Source organism: Anser anser (assembly GCF_964211835.1).
Source record: "Anser anser genome assembly, chromosome: 8".
NCBI classification, from domain to species: domain Eukaryota; kingdom Metazoa; phylum Chordata; class Aves; order Anseriformes; family Anatidae; genus Anser; species Anser anser.
In genome coordinates this window covers 24,154,915-24,181,270 of record NC_139728.1, presented here as the reverse complement: position 1 = coordinate 24,181,270, position 26,356 = coordinate 24,154,915, and the positions used below count along the sequence as shown (strand labels likewise).

The following is a 26,356-nucleotide window of genomic DNA, read 5'->3' as shown; positions in this document are numbered from 1 at the left end:
GGATGTTCTGAGACAACTGGTTTATTTTCAATAAAACATTTCAGTCTCCCCTCTCCCTGATGTTTCTTTTTCTTTTGTTTTGCTTTAATGGTTCAAAGTACAGTAGTACGTCACATAAATTTACCAATGAAATGAATTTCTGCTGCGGGGTGCAGAGCTGGCTGCATCTGGCAGTGTGGATGTCACAACTCCTTCTGTGGCCACGCTCAGGGATACTGCCACATCTCTCAAAGTGTATTAGTTCATTTAACTGACTTAGGCATCGACATTTTAGAGGAAATGTTATTCGGGATCCACGGGGTGAGATGAGGAGCAGGAGAGTCAGGGCCTTTTGTCGATAGATAAAACTGTGTGTCATTAAAAAAAAAAAAATTAAACTCCACTTCTATTTCCTGCAAAACTAAATTTTGAGGGGAGAAAAGCGTAATCTCAAATGTTAAAAAAAAAAAAAAAAAAACCTGCTGTGGTATTCCTCATCCCGCTCTGTGCTGCTTTTCCCATGGCTTTAGAGGATGTGTGGTCCAAAAAGCCAATAAAGCCATTGAGCTAAGTGCTGCTGAGGGGCTCTGTGGCTCAGGAGCACTCAGCGCCTCGCTGCTCCAGGCGAGGCGGCGCGAGCCTTGGTATTTCTAAATGCATTAGAAATGTGTCCATTATTATTAGGCATTTACCAGCTATTAATCACAGCTGGTAACTTGATTTCCTCTAAATGTTTTGAGGCACCCTCTGATCTGGGCACCACCTGCTCGAAACTGAATACTGGAAAGGCAAGGCAAGCTCTGCGGCATGTACCTCCTCCCATGGGTATGGATGGGCCACTGACGGGGCTGAGATCTCCCTTATTTAAAGAAAATGTACTTTTTCATCTTTAAAAAGTGCTTGTATTGATCTGCACAAGCACACACACACACACAGACCCTGTCTTGCACTGCTGATTCATTCTCTCCTATCCAAACTGAGGACAAGTGGGGAAACCACAAGCCAAGCTCCCTGTGTCAGGTGGGCACAGGGTCTCACGTCTCCTCTCTTTGCAGGATCAGCATTCCCCATCTTCATCTTCATGACATTGTGCTTCACCTGATGCCCTCACCTCCCTGCACAGCCCATGCCCAGTAGCTCAGCTGTGCCCCTCAGATGCTGGAGCACAGAGAGTCACATCCCCATGGGCGTTTTTAACCTTCTTCAGGTGCATGTCCTAACCACCACGTCGTGATATTAGTGTGGGCACTGCCGCCTCTTCCTATGGAGGTGATTTAAAATGTGACAGCAATGCCACATGTCAGGATGGTACCGAGGGGGGATCAGAGGGGCCCGGATCAGAGTGACCCAGCACAAGAAGGTGTATTCATTTTCCCCACCACAGCCCAGACACCGTGGTCCCAAGGAGACCTTTGGGCATCAGTGCAAGGATATATAACCACAATAACCCAGAGTCGAAATTGGCTTTGTTACTAAGGCACTTTTATTGCTGTAATGCTGTTAAAGGGCAGGATTGGTGCAGTGAGTAAACAGGCTCGTGCTGCAAGCGGGAAGGCCGGGGGGCTGGCGGGGGGCCCCGTCCCTGCTGTCAGTGCCAGCTGGGGGGGTCCAGCACAGGTCCTGGGGGGCTGCAGGAGCCTGGGTTGTTGCTGCTGAGCTAGCCCAGCGCTCCACGCTAACCCTGTCTCAATTCGGCCATACAGAAACCTGCGGTAGTGCTTCACTCTCCATCCCCACACCAGTGTAAACCAGGAGTCCTTCCCCTGCGAGCAGCGGGGCGAAGTCAGGTCACAGGAGGGCAGCGAGCACCACAGCCAGGTTTTCCGGAGCCCTTGCCCTCTGCTGGACTCTGCTCTGCACCTTTTAAAGCTGACCCCAGGCCTCCCGGCTTGACCCACACATCCTGGATGCGACTGGTTGTGAGTCTCGGTCGCACCTTGTCTTAGTCGTGGACCAACCGAGCCCTGCAGGCATTTCCAGCAAGCAGGGCCTGCGGGGACAGGCCGCCCCGGGCACACCAGCACCACGAGGACCATTACCAGAACCTCTTCCACCTGACGCCTCCAGCTTGGACATGAAGTTGAAAAGCCCTGAGAGAAACCAAAGCCATGTGCTGCTGCCTGACCCCACCTCAGCCGAAATATCCCCACAGAAAGACATTAATGGTCAGCAGGAGAACAGCGTTAACGTTGCAAACAGTCCTCCACAGGGGCTTTTCCTCAATGCTGGTGAGTCTCCGCTCCAGGGCGGCCCTCTCCTCCTGGGACAGGGTGCGCGCAGGGCCGGGGGACAGGCCACAGAACCACAGGTACAGCATTTTCCAGCAGGGAGGCCTGGGTGCTGCAAGAGATGGACAAAAGGTTACCGCCGAGCTGGGACACGGCCCTCCCTCATCTGCCTGATCGGAGGTGTGCCGGCCAGCCTGCGGGGGGGTTGGGGGGCACCTCGGGTGGGACAGAAGATGGCGATCGGGAGGAGAGGGAAGGGGAAGGAGCAAGCTCTACCATGTACAGCACAGCCTGATTTCCGCAGGTTGATTGCAACACCAGTTGTTCATTAGTTAATTAACAGAGCTTTTCCCCTTCCTCCCCAACCCAGCTTCCTTCCACTTTCACATATTCCTGACAGCATGATGGTCCATTTAGAGATCTCCTGGCTTGTTTATTACACGTGACAGGCCAGGTGAAGTATGTGTTTTAATTGCCAGTCCTGTGCTGCGTATATTGCTCTGGTTGTTCTTTCCAAATATAACCTTTTTCTTTTTTTTTTTTTTTTCTTTCTGAAAGGTAGAATGCTATAAGGCCTTGAAAAAAAAAAGGTGTTACCTAAGGAAAAAAAAATCATTAAACTGTCAGATCCTTTGTTCTGTATTTCCTTTCCCATCATTACTAATCACCAAATTACAAAGACATTTGTTTATAAAAATATGAGCTAGTTAAGTGAACTAGGAATTGATAAAAAGTAATAAATAATGATGAACCTCTGCATTTGACTGAAACCCAAACTTACTCTAATGGGGAAAAAAATGAGGAGATTTCTTTTATTTGTTCACTTTTGTTTAGCTTGGCTATAATTGGTACCAGTGTCCTTTGGCCTGACCAACAAACGGAGGGAGTAGCAAAATCTTGTGTATGTGCCTTTCTTCTAAGTTCTTCTGCTCTGTAACTGTGGAAGGTTAAGTTCAAAACCAGAAAGCTGGATTATTTTTTTTAATGGATTTGCAGGATAAACCTCTATCCAATCTGAACAGAACTTGCATATGTAGCATTTCCTGCTACTCTTTGGACCATAATGCCATTTTGATGCAGTATGTTACAGCATTGCTGAGTGAGTTTGGCCAGCACAGACCACACAGGGGCAAGGAGAAGGCATCTCTAGCACATGCACAAGGGCTTTATCTCCTGGCAGTGATGGGGACAGGAAGGGACACCATCTGTATGTGCTGATGCTGAGATTACAGAGCCTGCCATGGGAGTGCTACCACTAGCTACTGCTTTGGTTATGCTTGCAGGATCAATACAGAGCTCCTCAAATGCATCGTGGTGAGATAGAGAAATAGCTGCAGTGTCATGGCACAGAGCCCCAGCGCCAATGGGCCAGGGAGCAGGGTCCCAGCAGCACAGACCTCCACCCCCACGGGGCTGTTGTAGGTGGCTGTTGACCCCCATCTGAGGAGTCCATCCTGCCATTAGGTGTCCAGGCCTGAAGTGCCAAAATAACACTGCAGCCTGGGCGGGACTGCAGCTGGGTAGTTCATACGGATAAATGACTTGATAGGGAGGAGGAGGAAAAACATTGTACTGAATGGTGGGTTTTCTTGCTTTTCAAGAACAGTAGCTCTTCTGAGTCATTCAGAGGATTGTGACATGAAAGTAAATGCTAGCAGGTATGTTGGGAAGACCAAGAGCCATACTCTCATTCGTCACATCTCTATAACCGGTATCCCCGTAAGTACAAGTCACTGACTCCAGTGACTACAACAGGAGACCTCTCATGAGTTTTGGAGGGCCCATGTGGGAGAGCCTGGCTATGCACTCACATGCACATGAATGTGCTTGTCCGCAGTCAGGCACCTTACCTGCCTCCTCCTTGTTGCCCAAATCTGCGCTTTCGAGCAGGTTACCCTCTCCGTTGGCTGAGTTCATCTGTGCTGATTCGCTGTTGTAATTTCTCAAGTCAATGTCAGGAGATTTTTTGTGCCTCGTCCACCACGTCAGGCAAGCGAGCTGCAAAGAGGGATGTAGAACACGCAGGTTATGGCCTGCCCGTCCCAAACTGGCATGTAAGTCATGGCCCTCTTTGGGGACACAGGTCCAAGATGGTGCTGGGAGAGCAGTTCTAGAGTGATGTTTTTTCCCCTGCATTTCCCTCATCTCCCTTTTGTGCAGATGCCCACACACTGGAGAAAATGAAAAATAAATAAATAGATGAATAAATAAGTAAAAATTAAAAAGCTTGTATCATGCAGTTGGAGCTGAAAAGCTGAAAAAAAAAAATGAGTTAATCTAGATTCGATCCATCTGGTTTTTGTTGTTGTTTTGTTTTGTTTTGTTGTCATTCTGCTTAATCAGTTCCATCCCTGTCTCTACCAGAAACCTTTTAGTAGACACTGCAGAAGCAGAATCCTTTTTGCTCAGCTTACTGACATGAAATAATGATGAAGATCTGTGTCCAGAACAGCAGCCTTCCAACAGGGAAGGGGCAACAAAGTCAATTTAAAGGGGGAAAAGAAAGAGAGAGAAGGAAGAAAAATGAGGCTAAGATAGCCCTCTCTGGATATGGCCAACTACAGACAGCAATTGTACCCTCCGCTTACCCTCATCACAGGAAGATCAGCTGGGTGTTAGCATGCAGCTATATAGCCCTGGGGACACTGATATTTAAGTGGCTCTGTGGGACATGGGGAGAGACTGGAGAAAATCCAACATGAACATTAAACCCCATGGTTGAGAAAAGCTCACATCAAAGCAGAAACCTGCCCTTCCGTAGGAGCTTACCTCAGGGCTCTTGGTGGGACGAGCGGCAGTATTGTGTCTCTGCCCTGTGACTGCAGCAGCCCAGAGGGACAGAGCCACGGTGGTGATAAACAGGTCACAGTTTGCAGGGAGGGCAACACCATGCATCAGACCAACAGGTGTAGTTACAAGAAGAAAGGAATGGGCACACGCTGTAAGACTTGTCTGTACAAACGTCTCTTCCCTCTCTCTTTTTTTATTTTTTTCATTTGTTGTGTTGGTGTTTTTATTTATGTTTAACTCCAGTTTTCTTTATTCGCCTAATACAAGACATTACTGTGCCCTGCATTGTCCTTTCAACGACAAGCCATGAAGGATGATCCGTTCTGGAAAGGCTTTTGTGGCTGCAATCTCCTCTGCTTTACAAAACTAGGATGTCCGAAGCTCGTGTCCTGGGGCAGGTCTGAACATCTTCTCCTCACTTGGCCACAAGAAGCACCCAAGGAGGGGTTCATCCTGCAAACCCCACAGCGGTCCTTTTGCCAGCTGTGGGTTAACCATCCCAGGGGCGCAGGGCTTTAAATTCAAGCTGCGGCTGCTGCTTGTTCGGCTGACCGTGGCACGCTGAGCAGCTTGGTGGCACTTCCTAACTTCTGCATGCTGTGACCAGGGCAAACAGCAAGGACTGCACTTGTCAAACCCACACAAGGTTCACAGCCTGCCCTCCCACAGGACGGGACCAGGGCAGCGGAGCTGTGCTGCTGATGACAGGCCAGGCAAAGTCGTGCGTTTGCCCGATGAGCGACTGCCTCTCTGCTCTGCCTATATGGAGATGAATGTCTCGAACGGGTCACTTACAAAATAACGTGAGTTTAATTTTTGAATTTTACACACAGAAATGTAGGCAGCAGTTTCCAGTTGACATAAAATGTTGCATAATTTCCAGAAGATTTATAGCTTTATTTAAATCATTTTCAACCAAGATGAGCATTGGGCAGGGCTAATCTTTCTTGTCACGATGTGCTAAATTGCTTTGATTTGATGATCCTCATCTTTCTCAAGGATTCTTTTCTTTTTTCTTTCTTTTTTAATCACTTAGGAAATGTCACTGGAACGCAGCAAAGTTTCAGGGTACTAAAGCATTTGAGAAACTTTTTTCTTTTCGCTTCTCTTCCCATGGGTCACTGAATGACCGTCCCTTCACACCGCAGTGTGTGAAGCACACAGTGCAGGGGCTGGAGTTTCCCTGGGGCTCAGATTCTGCCAGGTGGGAGCAATTCTGAGTTGAAAGCAGCATGGACACACAGGTAACCTCCTCACAATTCACCACTGAGCCACACAGAGCTGCTGCTTTGCCTGTGGCCAATCTGTTCAACAAGGCAAGCCACCACCCTAGTGGTGAAGCCTCACAGCCATGCTCCAGCTTCAGCCTCCCCTGGGGCAGCTTTCGGCTAGCTGAATTCCTCAAGGTCACCCTTTCTCCTCTTTGCCATCACCTGAAGGACACACAACAGAGAAGACCAGAAGCACAGCATGGCCGTGGAGGCCACAACAGGGCTGTCTCCAGCTCCTCAGCAGGGATTTACAAAATGTTTTGCTCGCAGTGGCACCACGGGGTGCAGGGGGAGCGCCAGCCTGCCCAGCTGCAGCACCTCAGCAGTGCACGGTGTGGGGCCGGGCCAGCCACGGCTGGCTCAGTGCTCCTCCTGGGCTCTGCTCCTGAAGGAGATGCTGAATCCAGACCTCAGCACACTGGGAAAACATCCCCGCCTCCAGAGCACATCAGCTGGAATTGCCAATCCATCAGCCTGTCAGCACGAACCCTGACCCCTGGGGACGTTACCTGCGAGCATAGCACTCCTTCTGTGGGCTGTTTCTCTCCCTTTTCACCCTTACATTCTCCTTGGACAAGGGAGTTTGCAATAGCTCAGCAAAGTTTTTCTTTTGTTGTTTGTAAACTGGAATAAATCCTTCTGTTCCAAAATGCCATCTGGCACCTGACAGTTGTGTTTCAGCTTCACAGTCTCAAATTTAATTGTAAGCTCTTTTGCAGGGTTTTCAAGGACAGCGTGACACAATATGGACTACCTACAATGAAGACATATGAACTCTGGAGCATACCAAACAAATTCCTTGCATACTTGTTTTCCAGCACAGCATCAATCACCACAGGGATGGGAGAGTGTCCAAAACAGCCGGAGAAAATGCTACAGCTTGCAGTTCTTGGATTGTAATTCATTTAAAGCCAGGCACATTAGCTGTACCGCTCCAACATCAGATACAAATCTCTTTTCTCCTTTTGCTCATTTGCTATCTGAAAAGAATTGGGATTCAATATTTAAAGTTGTCCGGTGTAGATCTTCAGCTGATGTAAAGTGGCATAACTGTGCTCAACAGCTGTTCCTGGTCTTTGAAGGCGATGGAGCTATGCTGATTTACATCTGCTGAAATCTGATCTATCACTGTATTTCCTTGGCTTTTCCTTTGGTGGCTTGTTTTTCTTTTCCTTTCGCTTGACAAAATAAATGGCGTAATTTCTAGCCCTTATCAGGTGTCTTTCATCATTACTTCTCAAAGTGCTGCACAGATAAGGGCTGGCAGAACTAGCCCCACGCAATGTTTATGGGTGAGTATCTGGGGCTCACAAAGTGAGTTGTCCAGCACCTGGGACTGGGAAGGGCCAGAGCTTCAGGCAGCTCCAGCACAGGATGCCTGCTGCCCCTCAGCCACCGTCATGGTGACACAAAATAGCTTCACTACAAGTTTGCTCACTTGCATGCCAAAACCCAGCAACTCGAGGTTGCTAATGGCCACACAAAATTCAGGTGCTGGCTTGGGTCCAGGGGGGGCCTGACACGTCCATCCTAATTTCTACCTCCTGTTCTTCCTTCCCTCAACCTTTCTGTCCTTGAACCATCTCAGCATGGCCACATACCAGCTCATAGGGGTGTCTCAGCATCCCCATAGCACCTTGCAGGGCACCAAGGAGAAGCACACCACTACAGGTAATTGTCCAGTCCTGTTCATGTGGTCATGTCCAGGGCAAAAGCTGGGCCAGTCTGACCGAGGGAAAATGAAAGGTGCTGGTTTTGACACTGCCCCTCAGATTCATGCCAGACATGCAGCAACCCAGCAATATTGGCATCTACTTCAGCTTCCCAAGGGTAGCTAATCACATCCTGTATGGTATTAAATATGGTTCATAAAATCCAGCTAGCTATGATATACAAAGCTTCTTTTGTCTAGAAAGTCAGGTTAGGCAGGCAAGTCCTTCTTAGGACTTGGTTCAAGTCTTGGTAAATATGTTACATTTTTTTCTAGGTTTTCATGCATCTACGAGACTTTTCTTATCCCTCCTCCCCCAACACACACACTCCTTAGAGCATGTTTTAACTGTTTTTATACCTCGGAGGTCAGACTAAAAGCCTTCTGGTGCTGCGGCCAGTTTTTTCACTTTCTGAACTGCTGGTATGACGTTTGCTATTTGCCAGTTCTGTGTTAATGCATCTTATCTTGCTATTGCTGTGGGCAGGGAGCACTGAACACGTTTAGTTATCACAGGTCAGATGATGAGTGGAAACTCATTAAACCACAGTAATTAATTGCTGGCAACCATCTGGCCACCCCTGAGCAGTAGTGAACAACGTAAGCTGCAGAACTAATGGTGCCTTCTTGCCAGTATTTCTTTCTCCCATGTGGATCCTCTGATAGCTAATAAAAGATGAGACTTTATCTCAAAGCAGACACAAAGGCAGTCTCTCTCTCTCTCTGCCTCTCCTCTATCTGAGCACCTGCTTTCATGTAATCTTTAGGAGCTGGGTATCTTTGACACCACTAACATTCAATCAAACATTGATGGTACTGGTTAATGCTTTACAAGTTATGAGGAAGCAACAGATAGAAAATGCTGTGACAGGATCACCCTCATTTCCTCATGCAGTCAGACTGGGGAAAAGAAAAAAAAAAAAGAAAGAAAAAAAAAAGTCTTTTAAGTCTATCCAGCAACCTTTGTTTGGAGGTAGATGGCAGTTTTGTTATACTGACAGCTGCTTTAAAACTTGGGACCAGGAAGAGTTGCTTTAAGGTTTTATTATATAAAGCCTCCCAACTCTGCACCATGTTAATGTGTTAAGTAAAAGAAAGTTGTGCCTGACTCAAAGTTATTAAATGTAATTGAGATCACATAGGGACAAAATGTTATTTTCCTAAATGCCCATGTTGCAAAAGATATTAATCTTGTTTGCCTGCAAGATTGATGCTGGCTCTGCTGAAACAGGGTAGATGGTACAATTAGATATATTTAATTCCTCCTCAGCAGTGCTCCATAATATGATTTCCTCTCCTTCCCCCTTCTTCTTTCTTTGTATTCCAGCTATGATGGGCTGTGGTGTCTGCCCAGCTCTAGGCACAGCATGGAAACTCGCACTCAATTTCAAGCACTCAGTGCCTCAGGAAGCATTAACGCTATGAGACCTGGGGAATAGAAAGCTGAGGAGCAAGTGCTTCTTTGCAGCATATGCTTTACACACCACTTCTCAGTCGTGGAAGGAAAAGAAAAGGATAGATTTCAGAGATTTTTGGAAACCAAACGGGGCTTGTGAGAAAAGTCACTTACCTTTTCTTCAGGGATTGGGGGGGTACAGAGACTAACAAGGACAATGACAATGGCAGTGAGGATGCAGAGGATGAGTGCAAAGTAGAGGTAGTGCAAGTCCTTTAGCACAGCTGGTCTTCTGTCCTCCTCACCGCAAGACGGTGTGCTATAAATAAACTCGATGATCATCCGAACGAGTCCAATAGCCAGCCCAACCACAAGGCCCCAGAAAGCACCCTGAGAAAAGGCAGACACAAAGAAAAGGTCATCGCATGTTACCCTTGGTTGAAGTACTCTTTTTCTGCTCTTTTTTTTTTTTAATTCAGCTCTTTGATAGACCTGATGGAATCTCACACTGACATGCATCAAAGGAGGACGTTTTCAGTTTAAAATCCTCATTTTTCTCTTTCTGCTCTTGAACATGGAATAGATACAGCACAGACAATGCAAGAATCTCCTCCTAGCAACATGCCTCCAACTAGACTTCGAGGCATCCTCCCTAAGGTGTAGAACGACTTTGGCTTTTGTGATTTCAGATGAGACTGCCAAGAAGCACCACTTGCAGTGGCTTCTTGGAAGCAAACACACATGCACTAGAGACTGGGCTAAGATCCACTAATGCATGCCAGGAAAATTCTTTCTAATTGTCACACTTTAGCTGGACTGGCTCTGAATTTAAGGAATGTCCAAAGCTAGGTAGTGAAGGGAAAATTATTTATTTATTTTATCAAATTAAATATGTGCATCAATTGGTATTTTACATCCCACTTACTGGCTCATTAATCCTCTTGCAGAAGATTGCCAAGATGAAGAGAGCTGTGATTGGTGGAGCCAGGTAGCTGGTTATAGATTGAATGTAGTCGAAGAGCTGGCCGCTGTTGGCTGATTGAATGATGGGGATCCAGAGAATACTGATGACTACCAGGATGAGTATAAAGACTCTGGAAGATGAGGATAAAATTGTATTATCTCAGTAGTTGGAGGAGTCTACCTGAAAATGAAGTTTTGCAGCAAAATAAACTTAGAATTGCTTTCAGAATTTCCCAAGAATAAAGCCAGAGATCACTGTCAAGAATAACGTGTACACAAGTAAAGACAAAATCATTCTCCTTTAGAAGGTCAATTCAGTGAAATCCCAGAGTTGATTTCATGGATTTCAGAGTGAGCTGCACTGGGACTTGCAGTCAACATGCACAAGAGATCCACAAGGGCCTGGTGACTCCCACCATGAGCTTGGTCAGTGCAAGCCCCTCATCTTCATGTGTCTTAGAGAGTGACATGATCTTCAGAGGACTTCCTCTTGGATGCAACAGAGGAAGATGGAAGCTGAGATCATTAGCAACTTTTCTGCCACCTCTCCAAGCAGATAACATGCTCAGTCTGGTGTTTTTTGCCAAATTCCAACTCATTTTCTGCTTATTAGAACTGCTTCTGGGATCTCAGGTGCATACCACAACCCTCCTTCATCTTGCATTGCATGTTACAGAGGTTTGCCCATATTGATGAACAAGAGGTATTTTCGCTCTCACTACTTCAGAGCATTGGAGCAAGCTATTGCCCACATCCCTCACCTGTCCCATGATTAAGTTTTGAAACTTCTTGCTAGCTTGTGACTGGAGAGGGAAACACAGCACAAACATACGGAATGCAGCTTAAATTCTACTAGCACGAGGAGAACTTTATATGCCCCTGATATAATGCAGTGCTAAAGCTTGCTCGTAAAGGGCACTGTAACTTATCACAAAGATAGAGAGCTGGGAGACCCAGCTCATCAAGGCTGCTCTTTTTCCTGAAAAGGAGCAACCGCAATGTATTGCTCCTGTCTGGTGCAAAACTAACGTGTTTTTAAAGACCTCTGGTGATGGTGACTCCAGAGTACCTTTGGTTTTTCTAAAATATAGATTTAAGGCAGTATTTATGTTAAGTTAAGAGAAGAGAGAGGCACTGATCTACTTAGCACAGTGTTTCTCTCTGACTACATCTATCTGAGGTGAAGCTGGACAAGATAATGCTCTTTCCCATGCTGTGTTCCTCTTCTATGTTTTTGGCACTAGGTTTTTTTTCTTAGTGGGTCCAGACTGAAGAATGTAAGTGCTGCAGTCAAAACAGATAATGACAGCAACAAGACACAAAGAAATGTAAAGACCTGCCCACAATCATCAGCTCCTGCTCCGAAGCCTGTTTGCGGATCCGCTGCCAGATGTCTATAACGAAGAGAGTGCTGCTGCTATTGAAAATGGAGGTGAGGGAACTCATCAGGGCTGCCATCATCACGGCAATCATCAAACCCCGGAGCCCTGGCGGAGGAAAATGTGAAAGAAAAATCAGGACTAGACCCTTTGGATTCCCAGCACTCTTTTATCTTCCCGATGGCTGGTAACTGCAGGAAGATTTTCTTATCTTCAGGATGGATAAGGGCAGTTTGATTCTGCATACAGCTTGGCTCAAGCCCACCTCCACGAGTGTAAAGGTTTCTCACCATCAGGCATGAGCTCAATCACAAGTTTGGGGTAGGCAATGTTGGAACAACCCACTGCTGCTCCACAGACCCTTCTACAGATGTCTGGGTCCACGCAGCCCACTTCATCTGTAGAATACAGGAAAATAACAAGAAGTCATGTAAACGCTGTTGAGCCATAGGACACATAACTCAAGGGAACAAATCTTGATGCCCTGTGTAGGTAAATATAAATTCAGAATTGAAGTTGGAATGCAGCTAGAGCAAGTGGAGTTGAAGAACACTTTATGTCCTTAAAATAAAGGTGAAACTTTGAGAGGACATATTGCAATTCTGTTCAGGGTACTGACATAAGTCTCCTGGGTGTTACATAATTGTAGTCCTCGATGACTTGTCATTTGGGGGAACAGCAGAGCTTCCATGAGCCTGTCAGCTGGGTTACCAATGATGCTGCAGGCTGACTTACTCCTATTTGATGAAGTCTGGGAGAGAGGCACATGAGGCACTTTCCTCCAGGAGAAGTCCTGCTAACCAGGATATTCTCCCCAGGAAGTGGCATGCTCTGGAGGAATGAGCAATGAGATTTCCTTGGGAGAAAACATGAAGGGAACTCTTGTTCTTCCACAAAGGAGGGCTGTTTCACATAATCCACCGGGAACTGCATGAATCTGTGTGGGAGATTGCCAAGACTCTTGCCAAATATACAATGGAAGTAATCCACAGGACCTGAAGGACGACCTCAGTGCTTCATATATTTCATCTCATCGACTTCCTCTAAATAGATACATGTAATGCCCACAGCATGGAGCTCTATGCTGCCAGTGGCACAGTCTGCCCCATAAGGATATCCCCAGTAATTTCTTCTGCTGTGGGAGCACTGGAGGTGGAAGAAGGACATGGGAACATCTGTGCACAACAGGAATTTATGCAGTATGCCTGTGAGACAGCGGAGTTTCTGAGGTGTAAAAGTGCTGAAGGACCTGTGTGGGATTAGTGCTCATAAAAGGTGTAAAGCCCTATGGTGAGGAATATGGGAAGGCTTACCTGGGTAAAGAGCTCTGCTGATCATCCCTGGCATGACGATGAAAAACATAGGGAAGATTTTCAAATATCCTCCTAGCACTGATCCACCTTTGGCATGGGAGAGGTTCTTGGCAGAGAGAGACCTCTGGACTATCACCTGCAATTGGTCAGAAAGGGAGCGGGAAGTAAAGCTGGAGCACTGCGGAAAGAGCAGGATCCATCCTCCCTCCTCTTCTTGTTCTCATGGATGACTTTCATGCGACAGCATCCCAGAGTGTTTTGCATGCCAATGGCAACTTTCCCACCTCGGTTGACTGCAGCCTGCTGCCACTGCTCAGAGCTCAGTGCACAGGCTATGGCAGAGGGCAGCATGGAAATTTCCTTTAGAGGAATCATTTCGCCCTTGACTGAAGTGAAGCCACCTTGAGGACTGGAGACAGCAGTTATACAGCAGCAAGAGACAAGGAATGAAGCAGACGAGGTTGTTTTGGTAAAAGTTCAGTGGTGGGTTTTGGTGATTATCCCACCTTGAACCACAAAAGCACAGTTTCTTAAGAAACAAATGCAGTTCTCCCTGTTGTAACTTGAAAAAGGGATAAGAAACCTGAGAGCTGCTGGAATATGAGCAGCTTGTCTGGAGGTCTGCACAAGGTCACTGCAGAACCAGCTCCAGCTCCCCGTTTTTGTACCCTCGTTGCACAAACTGCATGCAGACCCCCAGTACTCACCAGCCCACAGCAGGATAAAGACAGATGAAAATGATCTGCTCACCCACCCTAAGAAGCGCACAAAAGTAGCAGCTTGCTGAGAAGGTGGAAGGAGAGAACTATTCAGGTCTAGTCCAGTAACAGAGGCAGTAACTCCTGCACAGCAAGACACAGTCGTGTTTCAGCTCACTGATCTACAAAGTGAGGAGTGGGCTGGAAAGAACATTGCAGTGGGGTGCCTGCGAGGGAAAGGTTTTCTTTACCTGATCAGTGCACCAGCACCAAAGAGCCAGCACGGAGAGGCCAAATATAAGTCCAGGCCAAGGAATGTCACCTGTGACTGGGTCCCTGAACAAATGGAAGGCATCCGCACGTGGGAGGTGACAGGTCGTGTTTGGGACTATGACCTTTGGAATCGCTGTGCTGTATTTCTCCTTCAGTCCTTCGTACCAGCCAACTTTTTCAAATCCTGAAAAGAAAATACCAATGATTTAATGTTATTTCCTTATCTGAGTCTGATGATCGCTTTTCTTTTCACCTATCTTCCTCTCATCTCCTTTCTTTTCATTCCACCCTCACTTTTGGAAGTCAAAGTGTGTACAGGAGTAAGTTGGATTTTGCCCAGAGTCCTTGTGGTTTGAACAGCACATCCCGGAAGAGGCTTAATGCAGGAAAACCTCTGTCACCCGAATCCTCACAATGTGCTCAGCATCTAGCCTTTGCCCATACACCTTCCGAGAACTGGAGCAGGAAGGTATGCATTTAAACAGGATATATCTGTATTTCTGTTTGCCAAGAAGGCTTAAAGCAAAGACCAATGATGGTCAGTTCCTTGTTTTTTTTTTTTTTTTATAATTCTCAGTCACACCCAGGTGAATCCACAGTAATTCACAAAGTCAACAAGGAAAGTCAGCAGAGTTACTCTGAATTTACATGAGGATAGTGAGAGCTGAGTTCGTCCCTTGGGATGCAGTTTTGCAAGCTTGTTGACAGCTCCAGGTAAACTCCAACTGGCAAGATGAACTTATCCAGGACCTCGCTATCATACAGTCAGTGCAAAGGACAAAGCAAGTCTGGCTTGTTGGTGAATGAGAGTTGTGCCAGCACCACTTCTGTGAGTGATTGAAATTCATTTCTGCACTATACCTGAAAGGGTGAGGTGAGGTACCCCGATAAGGTCTAACAACCTTGGGATCATTAAACCAGTGTATGATGCCACTGCAGATTCCCCTTACCTATGAACATGAGGACCAAAGCTCCCAGTATCATGATCAGGGTCTGCAGCGCATCTGTGTATATCACAGCTGTTAAACCACCTGTTAGGAAAAACAGTGAGAAAACAGTGTCCCCGCATACATAGAAACAGGTATTCCACCTGGGAAAAGGCTTTCCTTGGCCCCAGCCCTGTGATTTCAGAACAGATCCACTGGGAGAAGCTGGCACTGAGCTGGACCCCAGGACCCCGTAGCTGACACAAGCCCTCCCAGGAGGAACATGCTAAGAGGCTTGCCCGTAGTTTATAGTGTTTATTTTAAAATCTGTTATTTACCTGCTATAGTGTAGATGGCAGTCACCGCTAGCAAGACCACGGTGGACAAGTAGAGGTTCCAGCCCAAAGAGATTTGGATGAACAACGCTCCAGAAAAGATGTCTGTCTGGAAAATAAATTATTATTAATAATAGTAAGTCTGATGTTAGTCTGATGTTAGCTGTGCTTTGTGCAAGTGCAATCTCATAGAGCAGTCTGCAGCCCTTTGCAGCTGAAAGCATTGACAAGCTTCACTGACAGTGAAGCCACCCATGGTGGCTCATATGTCGTGGGGACATCGAACCTGTACCCATGTATCCACAGAAGGAAAAGGGGGGAAATAGCACAGACCAGGTTCTGCCCATCACCGTGTCCTGGTGGCCAGGAGTCACTCTCAGCTTGAAAGACCTCTAAAGTGTCACTACTGTCTTGCACCATGTTTTATTTATCTGAAAAGGTCAGCAACCTGCTTTTCTACTTATGCTGTTCAGCATTAAAACGACTCCAGTAAAACAGGTTATACCTGCTGAGGACCTCCTTAGAAATATAGCAACCCCTACCACCTTTGTTTTGTTTGGACCTTCTGCCTGAGAGAGTGAAACCAGAAACTGAGTGAAACCCAGAATTATACAGATAGCATCGTTCAGATGCAGAAGGTGATACGGGAGATGTGTATGTATTGGGAAATCAATCTGAAGAACACCTGTACACCTGGTATGGGGTGAGGTACAGGCAACGACATTTGCAAAGCAGGACAGAGGGGATGGGACAAGATTTCTCTTTGCTGTGCCCCAAATAAGCAAGCATCCAGTGCTGCTCCTGATCTCTGCGACCCCGAGATGGGACAACCACTACCAGGGCACTACAGGAGCCAGCGTGTCTTCTGGTCTTTGACTTCCCAGCAGGAAATGCAACCAGCTCTGTAGCTACACAGGTTCAGTCCTTTGACAGCACCGTTTATTGAGATCTCTGCTCTTCTGTGCAAACAGGGAGGACTTTGCAATGACCTAGCTGCTAACTTACACCTGGGCAAAATACACAGGAAGAAAAATCCTTCTTGTAACCAACTGCCGGCTGTCCAGCCAGCCGCTAAATGAGCTCTCTACAAACAAAGGCACTGCTTAATAGAAAGCACCTGTCATGCCCATAAACTGCGCCAGCCACATCCGTCAGCCACGTGTGAATTAGCTGCACGGAGGAGAAACCACTGAGATGAAACAGCAATGACTGGGGCCAGGGTCCTGCCCTGAAAGGCATTGGCAAATACTGCTCTGTTGAAGGTCATTTTGAAATATTGGTCTTTTTCCACCACGTGCATTGAGCGTGTAGCTGTGCACACTGTTGTGCTATTGTAGGAGAGACTTCCCGTTTGTCCAGTTCTGCTCTAAACATCTCTTTCCTAGACCTCGTCCTGGGAAATGCTCCAACCGCAGACAGCAAAGCTCCTGGGGGCAGTGGTGGCAGCAAGGGGCAAGCAACACGACCGACAGTTGGCCATTAGAGGAGGAAATCTATCCCATGCACCCAGCCCTGAGCTATCTTCCAGTGCACCTCCCAGGAACTGAGAAGTAGTAAGCCTGGGGGAAGGACACTGAGGCCGGCTGCAAACAGCACGTGGGTGCCTCATCTTCATTCAACATCTTCTAAGGCAATTTGACATCTAAATACTTCAACAGAGTCTAGTCAAAACTGGCCAAAACAAAAAATTTCAGTCCCTGTAATGGGCTTTGAAATACAGTCCTGTCCCTCCAAGGGCATAGGTAGTTCTTATCAAATCTCTGAGCATATGTTCTACCTCTTCATTAATGGCATTTAAATGAAATGAAATACCCAACAGCTTACCTTGCATTTTAACTACCTACAAGGTAAAACACTGCAAGCAATCCAGAAAGGATACTTTGTTTTGTCTTAAGCTAGAACCTATCCCTTTTGCCGTACCCTCCTTATACAGCACAAGTGACAGAGAGAGAGAGAGAGGAATAACATTCCTAATGCTGAAAACTCAACAAGTACAACAGCAAACTAATCACTAGGACTATGCAGATTTATGATCATTTAAGAGGATTTCATATCTACAGGATGTAACCAGCCAGATGCTCAGATGGGTTAATGCTGCAGTTCCCCTGTCTAAATTACCAAACGTTTGACTTGATGGAAGGAAAAAGGCAGGTTGTGGTACTTACACCATCTAGTAATTAGCTGCTATATCCCTGTAAAGTTCTCCCTGTGCATTGCTCCTTAATGAGTACTCTCTCTCTCTCAAGGTACGTCTCCACGATCAATGCAGAGGCAGGTATTTACTTGAGCAAAGCAGCACAAAACACACTGATACTGTTTCTGGTAGCTGAGCTGGTCCTTTGAAGGACATCTGAGCTATCTCTGCATTGTGCCAGGATGCCCTACCCCTGCCCTAGCCGCAAAGGTTGTGTTCAGTTGGATACATACGGATATCTTGGTGAATATATAGAGAATGAGGGACAGTACAGACATGTAGATTTGTATCCTCTGCCCTCCAAATCTCTTCTGCAGGTACTCAGGCATGGTGACCACTCCAGCTGCAATGTAAACAGGCACAAAGATCCAGCCGAGAGCCAGAAGTGCCCAGGTAGCCTGATAAAGAGACAGAGAAAATAAAGGCACATGATTCAACACAGGAACATGAGTCTCATCTTCTCTTTCAGTGGACAACTTAAGAAAGGAGTGTGTGGTGACATGCAATGTATTTGGGAAGCACTCGGATTTTTTTGTCACTACTCAGAAGATGAGATGACAAATGAAGGAATTATCACAATATATTTAAAAGCTTTTGAGGTTTTCCTCTTACACCCCGTGCTTCTTTGTCACAGGTGGCATATTTATTCCTTATCTGGATCTTTGGGGCAAGATGGTGTATTCTGTTGCTCTGGGTCTCTAAAGATGGTGTTGTATTTGGTAGCCTTTGAAATCACTGACTCTGTGGCAGTGAATAGTTAAGTGATTCAGAGAAGGATTGGAGCATCTGTTTGCTGCTTGATTAGCAAGTGATGAGGCTGAGGCAGCAGCCTCCCTGCAGAGCATAAAAATAAGCAACAGCAAGACTCTGCTGGGATGTTCTCCTTTCAGGTCAAAGCAGATCTGCTTCTGTTGTGGGCAGATAAAGGGGCAGTTCAGTTGTTTTGCCACAGGTGAAGAGTCTTCTGAAAGTTGTAAAGGCATCGTGTATTTCCTTTCTGAAACCCAGCAAAAGCCCAGAGAGGAGATCCAGAACATAAATAAAAGCCACTGGGTTACCAGACCTCACTTCCTGGATGTTCTGGACATTACCTTTCTTCCAAGTACCCTCCATTAGTCCAGATTTTACTTTGATTGGTTGTTTAAGTTATCAGAAATGAAACTGAGCCCTGGGGACAGAGGTTGAGCGTGATTGAAGAGAACAGTCGTGGCTCCTGCAGTGGCAGAGATTGGCTTAGGTAAAAGATGCCCATATGATCCCCGCAGCTGAGTGATGTCCCTTGCCGAAGGGAGAGAATAATGGCATATCCTAAGGTCCCTTTCCAATCTGAAAGAAATGAATCTAAACTCATGAAGCTAGATTTGCCCTGACATACAATCTTGTCTTCATGGGCTTCGAAAATTACTTGAATAGATTTACTTAAAATACAGTGATATGTCTTACATGCACCAGCCTGAAAGCAGGCTCAGGTTTCTTCACAAAGGACTTGAAGGTGATCTTAAGGGTTTAAAAAAAAAAAATAGCTGCAGTGAATAGATATCCCAGGAAAGAGCCTTTGGTGGGCTGGGCCCTGCCTGTGCTTGGCAAGTATCTGGCACTATTAGCAGGCTCTGCTGATACAGACAAGAGATTTAGTTAGGTGAGTGATGTTTATTGTGAGGCTGGCACTAATCTCACTCCTCATCACTGCAGCTGAGAAATTTCATTAGCATCACACACAAAGGGCCTGGTTTTCATGCTCTGTATGGTGTCAGTGGCAATTTTCCAGGGCATTTCAATAGGGCAGAATGAGACTTGCCTTCGCACCCAGATGTTCACCCCAGAGACGTCACATTTTGGCAGCTGACAAGTGAACGCAGTGTTGCCAATTCTCATGGTTTTGCATTGAATTTAGGAGCACATGCTGGTTTTTTGTTTTTTTTGTTTGTTTGTTTGTTTGTTTGTTTCAAAGTTCCTGTTCCCAGAATCCTGTGATTATCCAACTACATTTTCAGCATCCATTATCTTTTAATTTTGGTGAATGGCGACTAAAGCTTAAAAATATGGCCATATGCTTCCAGGAAGATCAAAGAGCATCTAAGTGGATTCCACTTAAAACTAAAATAAAGATTTCATGTTTCTTAGGCTGTCTCAGTTTCTGGAGGCTTCTCTCCTGAGGTGTGAGAACCTGGAGTTGCCGATAGTGTTAGAATCAGGTTTTGGAGATGAACCCGCAATCCCTTTGTAAACAGTGATGTTTTAATTGACAACATAACAGGCTCTTACGTTCCACTCAAAGCCCCCAACAGCAAGGCCCCCAGCTGCTCCAGTGCCCGCCAGGCCAATGAGTAAGCCACTGCCCACGTTGCTGGACATCAGAGATGCTCCGATCTGAAACACACAGCACAGGCACATAACACAGAAAGTCACCCTGAGGAACTCCTCTGTTAGCCCAGGCACTTCCCCCAGGTGCTCCCTTTCCCCAGGATGTCATCTTCATGCAGGTAGGTGGCTGGGTGTTACTGGAGAGTTCGGTTTTCCTCCCCCAGAATCAGGGTTCGCTTTGGCAAGGGTTCTCCTGAGATAAACATCTGCTCTAGGGGAAGCGGGTGGGTGAGGGAAGCCTGGTGGCAGCCACAGATACCTCAGTGTCTATGAAATGCGATGGATTTCTCAATTCCTTTGGTACACAGCCAGCAATGTGCAACCTTGCTGACCCTTTGGGCTTTACCTCTCCACAGCTTGCAGACATCCCAGCCTCTCTTAAGTCCTACACTGAACAAGCACATGGTGGTTTACAAGGCCACAGCGACATGACCACCCTCTTGAAGCTCCTCCTAACACAGGATGTTCCTGAACGGTAGCAGGGACAATGTTGGCAATGTGCAGCCCTTTGTGTTTGTTGTGTACACATAGGTTCAAAGATATTCAGCCTTGCGATAGTCTGGAAAATACTAATTCTTCAGGTTAACTTCGATGCTGTCCCTACCATGGCTCATTGAGACCCTAACTGGAAGAATGCAAGCTCCAAGGCAATTTAAACAGGGCAAAGACTATATGACTTAATTACTACTTTCATTTGGCACAAAGCCTCACCTCCCTTCTGTATGCCAATGCCAAATCCCTCTCAGGGTCAAACGAGATGTTACCTAAAGTACAAGTCGAGCCCTTTTCTCTCCAGAGAAAATTTGCTTTCAGCTACGTCTCCTGTGAGGAGCTTTTCTCTTAGCACTGCTAAACTTGAAACAAAGACCGATGGAATTTGATCTGCTTCTCACCTCCGAGCAAGGTAAAACATTAATATGGCATGAACACCCACACTGAATCCTGCCAACAGCTCTGCCTTCGTGTCTGTCAAAGAAAACTCCTGATTAGAGAGCTGGCTGCTGCAACATGAGTTTGCAACTTAGCTAGGGAGTGGTGTTCTCAAGAAATGTAATCTGTTTTCCTGATATCTATATCAGAAACAAAAATACAGAAGATGATATATTCTACAGGAGCAGCAATGTAACATCAAGGTTTATTTGAGGCTAACACAAAAGAAATCTGTCACCCCTGTAAAAAGAAAAAGTACATGTAAGCCAGTCGTGCACTCAAGGTGAAGGCCACGAGGAGCTGAGTCTGCAAGAAGTGCTGCAGAGTTGGCTCTCTACCTGGACAAACAACATAAAAAGTGAACATTATTAGAGGTTGCTATGGACCTAGGACTGTAAATCAGAAGAGCCAAGAGCCAACCTGTACCCAGAGGATTCTGTGGCCACCTGTGGTTGGAGCAAAAAGAAATAAGAATTAAAAACAAAAAATGAATATTGTTGGGTGAAAAATACTCCATTTTACTATCTTTTAACTATTCCCCTCCTAATTAGAGAAAAGCATCAAGCTGTGCATTTTCTTTAAACGTCACGTGGCTGAGCAAAAGTATAAAGAATGTTTAAGAAATAACATATTTGAGAGACACAGATGTGTCTCTGATGGAAGAGGTTGAAAATGTAGCGTAGTGAATTTATGGGCAATACACATGCAAAGGAAAAAAAAAAGCGGGGGGGGGAACAGTGTTTTGGTTGAGAAGTGCATTCTGCTACTCATGACTCACTAGAAAGATATATAGTGCTGGATTTTGGCATTGGCTGAGAAGGATATTTATTCTTGTGGCATTTTTATTCCTTTCAAACTTTAAATTATCTTTATATGTACCTTTCACTCCCAAGAAAAGATGCCTTCAATAGATTTTTTTTCTTCATAGTGAAGATTTATGCTTTAGTGGTTTGAAGTTTATATCCTTTACATCGTTTGTCAATAATCTCGACTTTACTCTAAATAGCAAGGGCTCACAAAGTCTTGGGCTTTGGGATTATTTTTTCTTGTCTCTAAATGCTTTTTTACTGGAAAGCACATTCCTAGATTACCTAATGCTGTCTTGGCTTTGGGGACAATGGTACCTTTGGTGAGTTGGGGTCAAAATGCAACTAGGCAGTCAGAGCTTCTCCACATCCACCACCATGGACATTTTTATTGCTTACTTTAGCAGAGAAGTTTAAAGATGAGAAACAACTGAAGATGCTGAACTATCTTTTTGGTCTGGTAGCTCTATGTTGCAGCTCACTGGCAAAGTCTCCTGGGATGATTTCTGGTGGATTCTCTTTGTCTCAGGCACACAGAAAGTGTATGGACGGGATCCCCACACAAGGCCTGCCCTCCTTAAACAGAGAATTACTTTCAAACCATGAAAAACAGAGGGATGCATTTCACTTACAGGCCACCATGTCATGGATCGTCCAGCAAGGAAATAACCTCCAATGGTTCCCCGGCTTGCCCGTATAGACGACTGGAAACACAGGAGAAAGGAAAAGCTTTTCCTCCATTTACCCACCCTCAGGTCAAACCCAACGCTCATCCCAGCAGCCTTGAAACATCCTGTCAGCAATCAGAGGGAAAGCATGGCCCAAGGGTGAGAAGCAGGAGACAAACTGTACCCCACGGGGTGCTGTCAAGGGGTACATTTGGGCATGACATGCAGCTGCATAGCAGGATGACTAGCAAGGCCCTGCTGCAGCTCCAGCTGCCTTGCTTCCACCCACGGCTGTGGATTCAGGGTTTCCAGCAGCCCTTTGCTTGTGTGCTTCTGCCTCTCTTCATGCAGGCTTCTGGTAGTCTAGGTTTGGAAAGAAGCCACTAGTACTTATTTAATGTCTTCTCCATGAATGTACACATTAGGAAGGAGAAAAACGCTGTAGATCTCTATAAAAGAGGACTACACAAAGCAACATGAACAAATAATCAATAACAACTTTTCCAAAGTTTTTAACGTCCCATTTCAGTCTTCCCACCCCCAGCCCCGGCTTTCCTCTTGCCCTGGTCTCCTGCCCATGACTACTTTGCAGCATGGGAGACAGACACCATCCTCAGGACAACCCCCAGAGCTGTCCCCATGTGGGGATGGGGACTCACAGATATCGCCTCCCCGACCTGCTCAGCAGGGCCTGGGATAACGGTGTGTGCAGGGGATGTCTTTTGCAGGCAGACACCTTTGTACCCAGCAGGGGAGTGGGGAGGGTCAAATGCTTGCAGACCTAACCCCAGTCACCCCAGGGACTCACCCATATCCCGACAGCGAGGACAAAGACGAAGTAAAAGACCACCACGATGATGTCTGCCACCCCAAAGACTGCCTTCGTCTCCCCCGGCAGCGCGGGCAGCTCCGTGGTGGCCGGGGTGGGCTCGCTCATGGCTGCGAGAGAACTGCCGATTTTCTCTTTCACACTGGACTTTGGCGCGTGTTCGCCTTCATCGCTTCCCTTGTAATAATTAACAAGGTGGAGAAGGTGTGAGTGGGGAGCCCCGTGCTGCAGAGAGGCCCGACGGGCGGTCAGCAGGCAGGGAGCGCACGTTAAGCTGTGCATTCACTGCGCGGATAGCAACAGGGGGAAGAGCAGGAGAGGAGACAGCTGAGCCTTCTCGGCAGGCTCTTTGGCAGCAGCAAAGGAGTTAAGCTGCTTGCGTGACAAGCGGAGTCGCTGCCAGGTCCCCTGCGTGACTCCAGGAAAGCTGCAATGGCAGCAGGAGCAGCAGCTGTCATGGGACACAGACAGGTAGGAGGAGGCTGTGCCCCACGCAGTGACAAGCTGTGAGCCACCAGACTCTCCTCCCTGTCCCGCTGGCTGCCTGGCACAGCGGGGCCATTCCCCAGCCCCGTGGGATGTCTCGCTCTTCACCCTGTGACTCTCAGGGTGGGCAGAACCTGTGCCTCCACCTCCCTCTGCTCTGGGACCCTGCTTAGAAGCACTGGGAGGAGGCCATGAAGGTCCCTGTGGGTGCTCGAGTTGATGGTCAAAACCCAGGTGCTGGAGACAGGCAGATGGACGCAGCCCTGCAGGAGCAATCCCCCGAGCCTGGCAGACTGTGGGGTGTGGAAGCTGCTCCCCCATCTCATCCCTGCCATGCTCAGACGTGGCTGCAAAGGTCCCTCCTGCCCCTGCCGGCAGCTATCTCACACCTGATGATGGGAACGGGAGCCATCAGCTCTGAAGACACCAGCCTGCTCTGGGACATGGTGGAAAATCTGCCTCCTGCACCAGCCCCGCTCTCCTGGGCACCACCAGCCCTCTGAGCCAGGGAGCAGGGTGTGGGTCACGCCGCCTCCCTGCTCCCTTGGGACAGCTCTGGAGGGGCTGCCCAAGGCTCCTTCTGGGGTCGCAAAGCTGCTGTGGAGCTGGAGCTGGCACAAGCCTTCTCCTGGCAGTCCCCAGACCTCAAAGCAGAACCATCTTCCACCGCCCTGCCATTTTCTCTGCTGTCCATAGCTCCATCCTCCCCACAAAATATCAAGTGGGACATATGAATGACAAATGAATGCAAGCTTCATTTGCTCTTGGTTGCGAGAAAGGCATCAAACCCACTCTTTCATTTTGTTTTATCCCCCTCTCTCCCAGCGTTTCCTTGCAAATGCTGGCTACCTACTTGCTAATTAATTGCACTGCTAACGGAAGGCCCCTGTCCACCCCCGCTCCTGAGTCTGAAACTCTTTGGGAGCGGTGCCTCCCCATAGTCTCATTATCCACAAGAGGCTTTTCAAGACTGAAATGTTTCAACAAGCTGAAGGAAGGTTACCAGAAATTAAATATCTGGAAGCCTAAATCCCCTGGTGCAAACAGGCAGTTCTCTGCGCACAGAGCTGATTTACACTCACCCACACACTTCCCTCTTAACATCACAGCACCCAAAAGCAAAAAAAGACAGTCTCTTAATCTTGAAATTCATCAAATTCCTGCCCAAGAAGCAAAGAAAGCCAGTATCTCCAGTCTTCCCAAACCAGAAATCCTGCTCTCTGTGGGGAACCCAACCCAAAGTCCTCACCCAACCCAACCCCTTTCACCCCACCTTCCCCAGGCCCTGAACCAGCACCGACTAACACATGCAAGCACTTGAAAGCTTGCGCCCTGAAAAGTAAGTACACCTAGTAAGCCATTCCCGGCAGCTCCAAGGTACCACAAGCCTGTTGAACCAACAAGCGTGACACTGACTTCTGCCTGAAGGACCCTGCCAAGTGTTATTTCGCAGATTACCATCCCAAGCCATAAGGGCCGACCCCTTGCTGGTGCAGCAGGGTAGGACTGCATCTCCAATACGGACCGTACCTTGAGCCCGTCTGCGGCTGTGCCTTTCTCCTCTTCAGGGCAGTCCTGTGGCCCTCCTGGTCCTGCTCAGGCTGCTCATTCACTGCTCCGTGGGGCCAGCCGTGGAGGTGTGCCCCTCCACGCCCCCCGGGACACCCATCCCTGTCCCTGCCCCGGCCGAGGGGATGACGCATCCCAGCGCTACGTGACGTCCACCCGGCTCCTGGCCCCGCTGCAGGAACCCCGGGTGAGGAGCGGGTGCACGGTGCGAGGTGCATGGCTCCGGCGGCCCCGGCAGCAGGGCAGCGCTTATCTCCTGCTCACTACGCTCTTAAGTCAACATTAGCAGGCATTCACCCCCAGGAGATGTGGCGCTCCTTGCCCTGGGAATGGATGGGGCAGAGGAGGAATTCAGGTGCCCAGGAAACAATAAAAATTCAACACAGTGACGAACAAACAAGCAGTCGTTGGAGTGAAAGCTATTACAGCAGCAGAAGCCCGGCGGGTGCAAGCAGGCAGGTCTCTATTGATTCTGGGGGAAGCAAATTTGTTTGCTCCCACTTATCCGCAGGGGACATGGCAATGCACCTTGAGCGCTCTGGTTAACTGCGGAGCGCCCTCCCCAGCAGGCAGAGCAGCTCAGAGCCTCTCGGTCATGTAGGCAAAGCCTAATTTTGCTTCCCCAGAGCTGAGGGACAGGATGACTTATTTCGTCCTTGTTGGTAGTGGCTGCAGAAGAGCTGGGAATGGAGGGCAGGGGTGGGCTGGTGAGCGCAGGGGACAAGGTCCTGCCGGGTGTCACCCACAGCGTGAACGGGCTCCGGTGGAGGTGTCGGCTCTACTCACAGGGGTAATGGGCACACAGGGCTGAGCAGAGGTGGGAGATACAGACCTCCACCTCCATCTCCTCCTCCTCCCGAAACACCTTTCCTTCTCCCTCCGGAACTTGCTCCTCATTCAGCCTCTCACGTGGGAGCGTGGCTTGCAGCCGGGGGGGCAGGAGGCAGCCTCTGCAGCTCAGATGGTGGGGCTGGGGCTACCTCATGTGCCCCATCTCCTTGGCCAGAGCTGGTCCCATTACCGCTGAGCCCTCCAGACACAGCCTCCCCCAGCACCAGCAACGTTCAGCAGAGGAGCAGGACAGACCGCAGAGGAGCAGCAATCCCCCACACCCAGCTGTTTAAGCAGTATCTCAGCGCAGCAACCCACCTGCCGGAGCCCTCCTGGAGCACAGCAATGCGGCTCCATTAATGTGCTCTGCTCTCCTTGCAGCAAAAGTGACAGGACGTTTAGTGTCCTCTTGTGGAG

General features: G+C 47.7%; 1 protein-coding gene across 2 annotated transcripts; it reads right to left on the bottom strand.

The window, feature by feature from the left end:
- Positions 1–1,439: 1,439 nt before the first annotated feature.
- Positions 1,440–26,356, bottom strand: SLC5A9 (solute carrier family 5 member 9). Of its 2 annotated transcripts, none has more exons than XM_083847321.1 (15): positions 26,258–26,356; positions 23,033–23,230; positions 22,189–22,260; positions 19,722–19,826; positions 17,690–17,854; positions 15,266–15,371; positions 14,952–15,032; positions 13,980–14,185; positions 13,031–13,166; positions 12,008–12,115; positions 11,675–11,825; positions 10,301–10,469; positions 9,550–9,765; positions 4,058–4,205; positions 1,440–2,319 (listed from the first exon to the last, which is right to left on the bottom strand). In XM_083847321.1, exons 1-15 carry the CDS (start codon positions 26,294–26,296, stop codon positions 2,111–2,113), a joined length of 2,109 nt encoding a protein of 702 aa, XP_083703447.1. In that variant the 5' UTR covers positions 26,297–26,356; the 3' UTR covers positions 1,440–2,110. The 2 variants fall into 2 exon arrangements, with proteins under 2 accessions (XP_083703447.1, XP_083703448.1); XM_083847322.1 differs by lacking the exon at positions 26,258–26,356 and adding an exon at positions 25,070–26,209.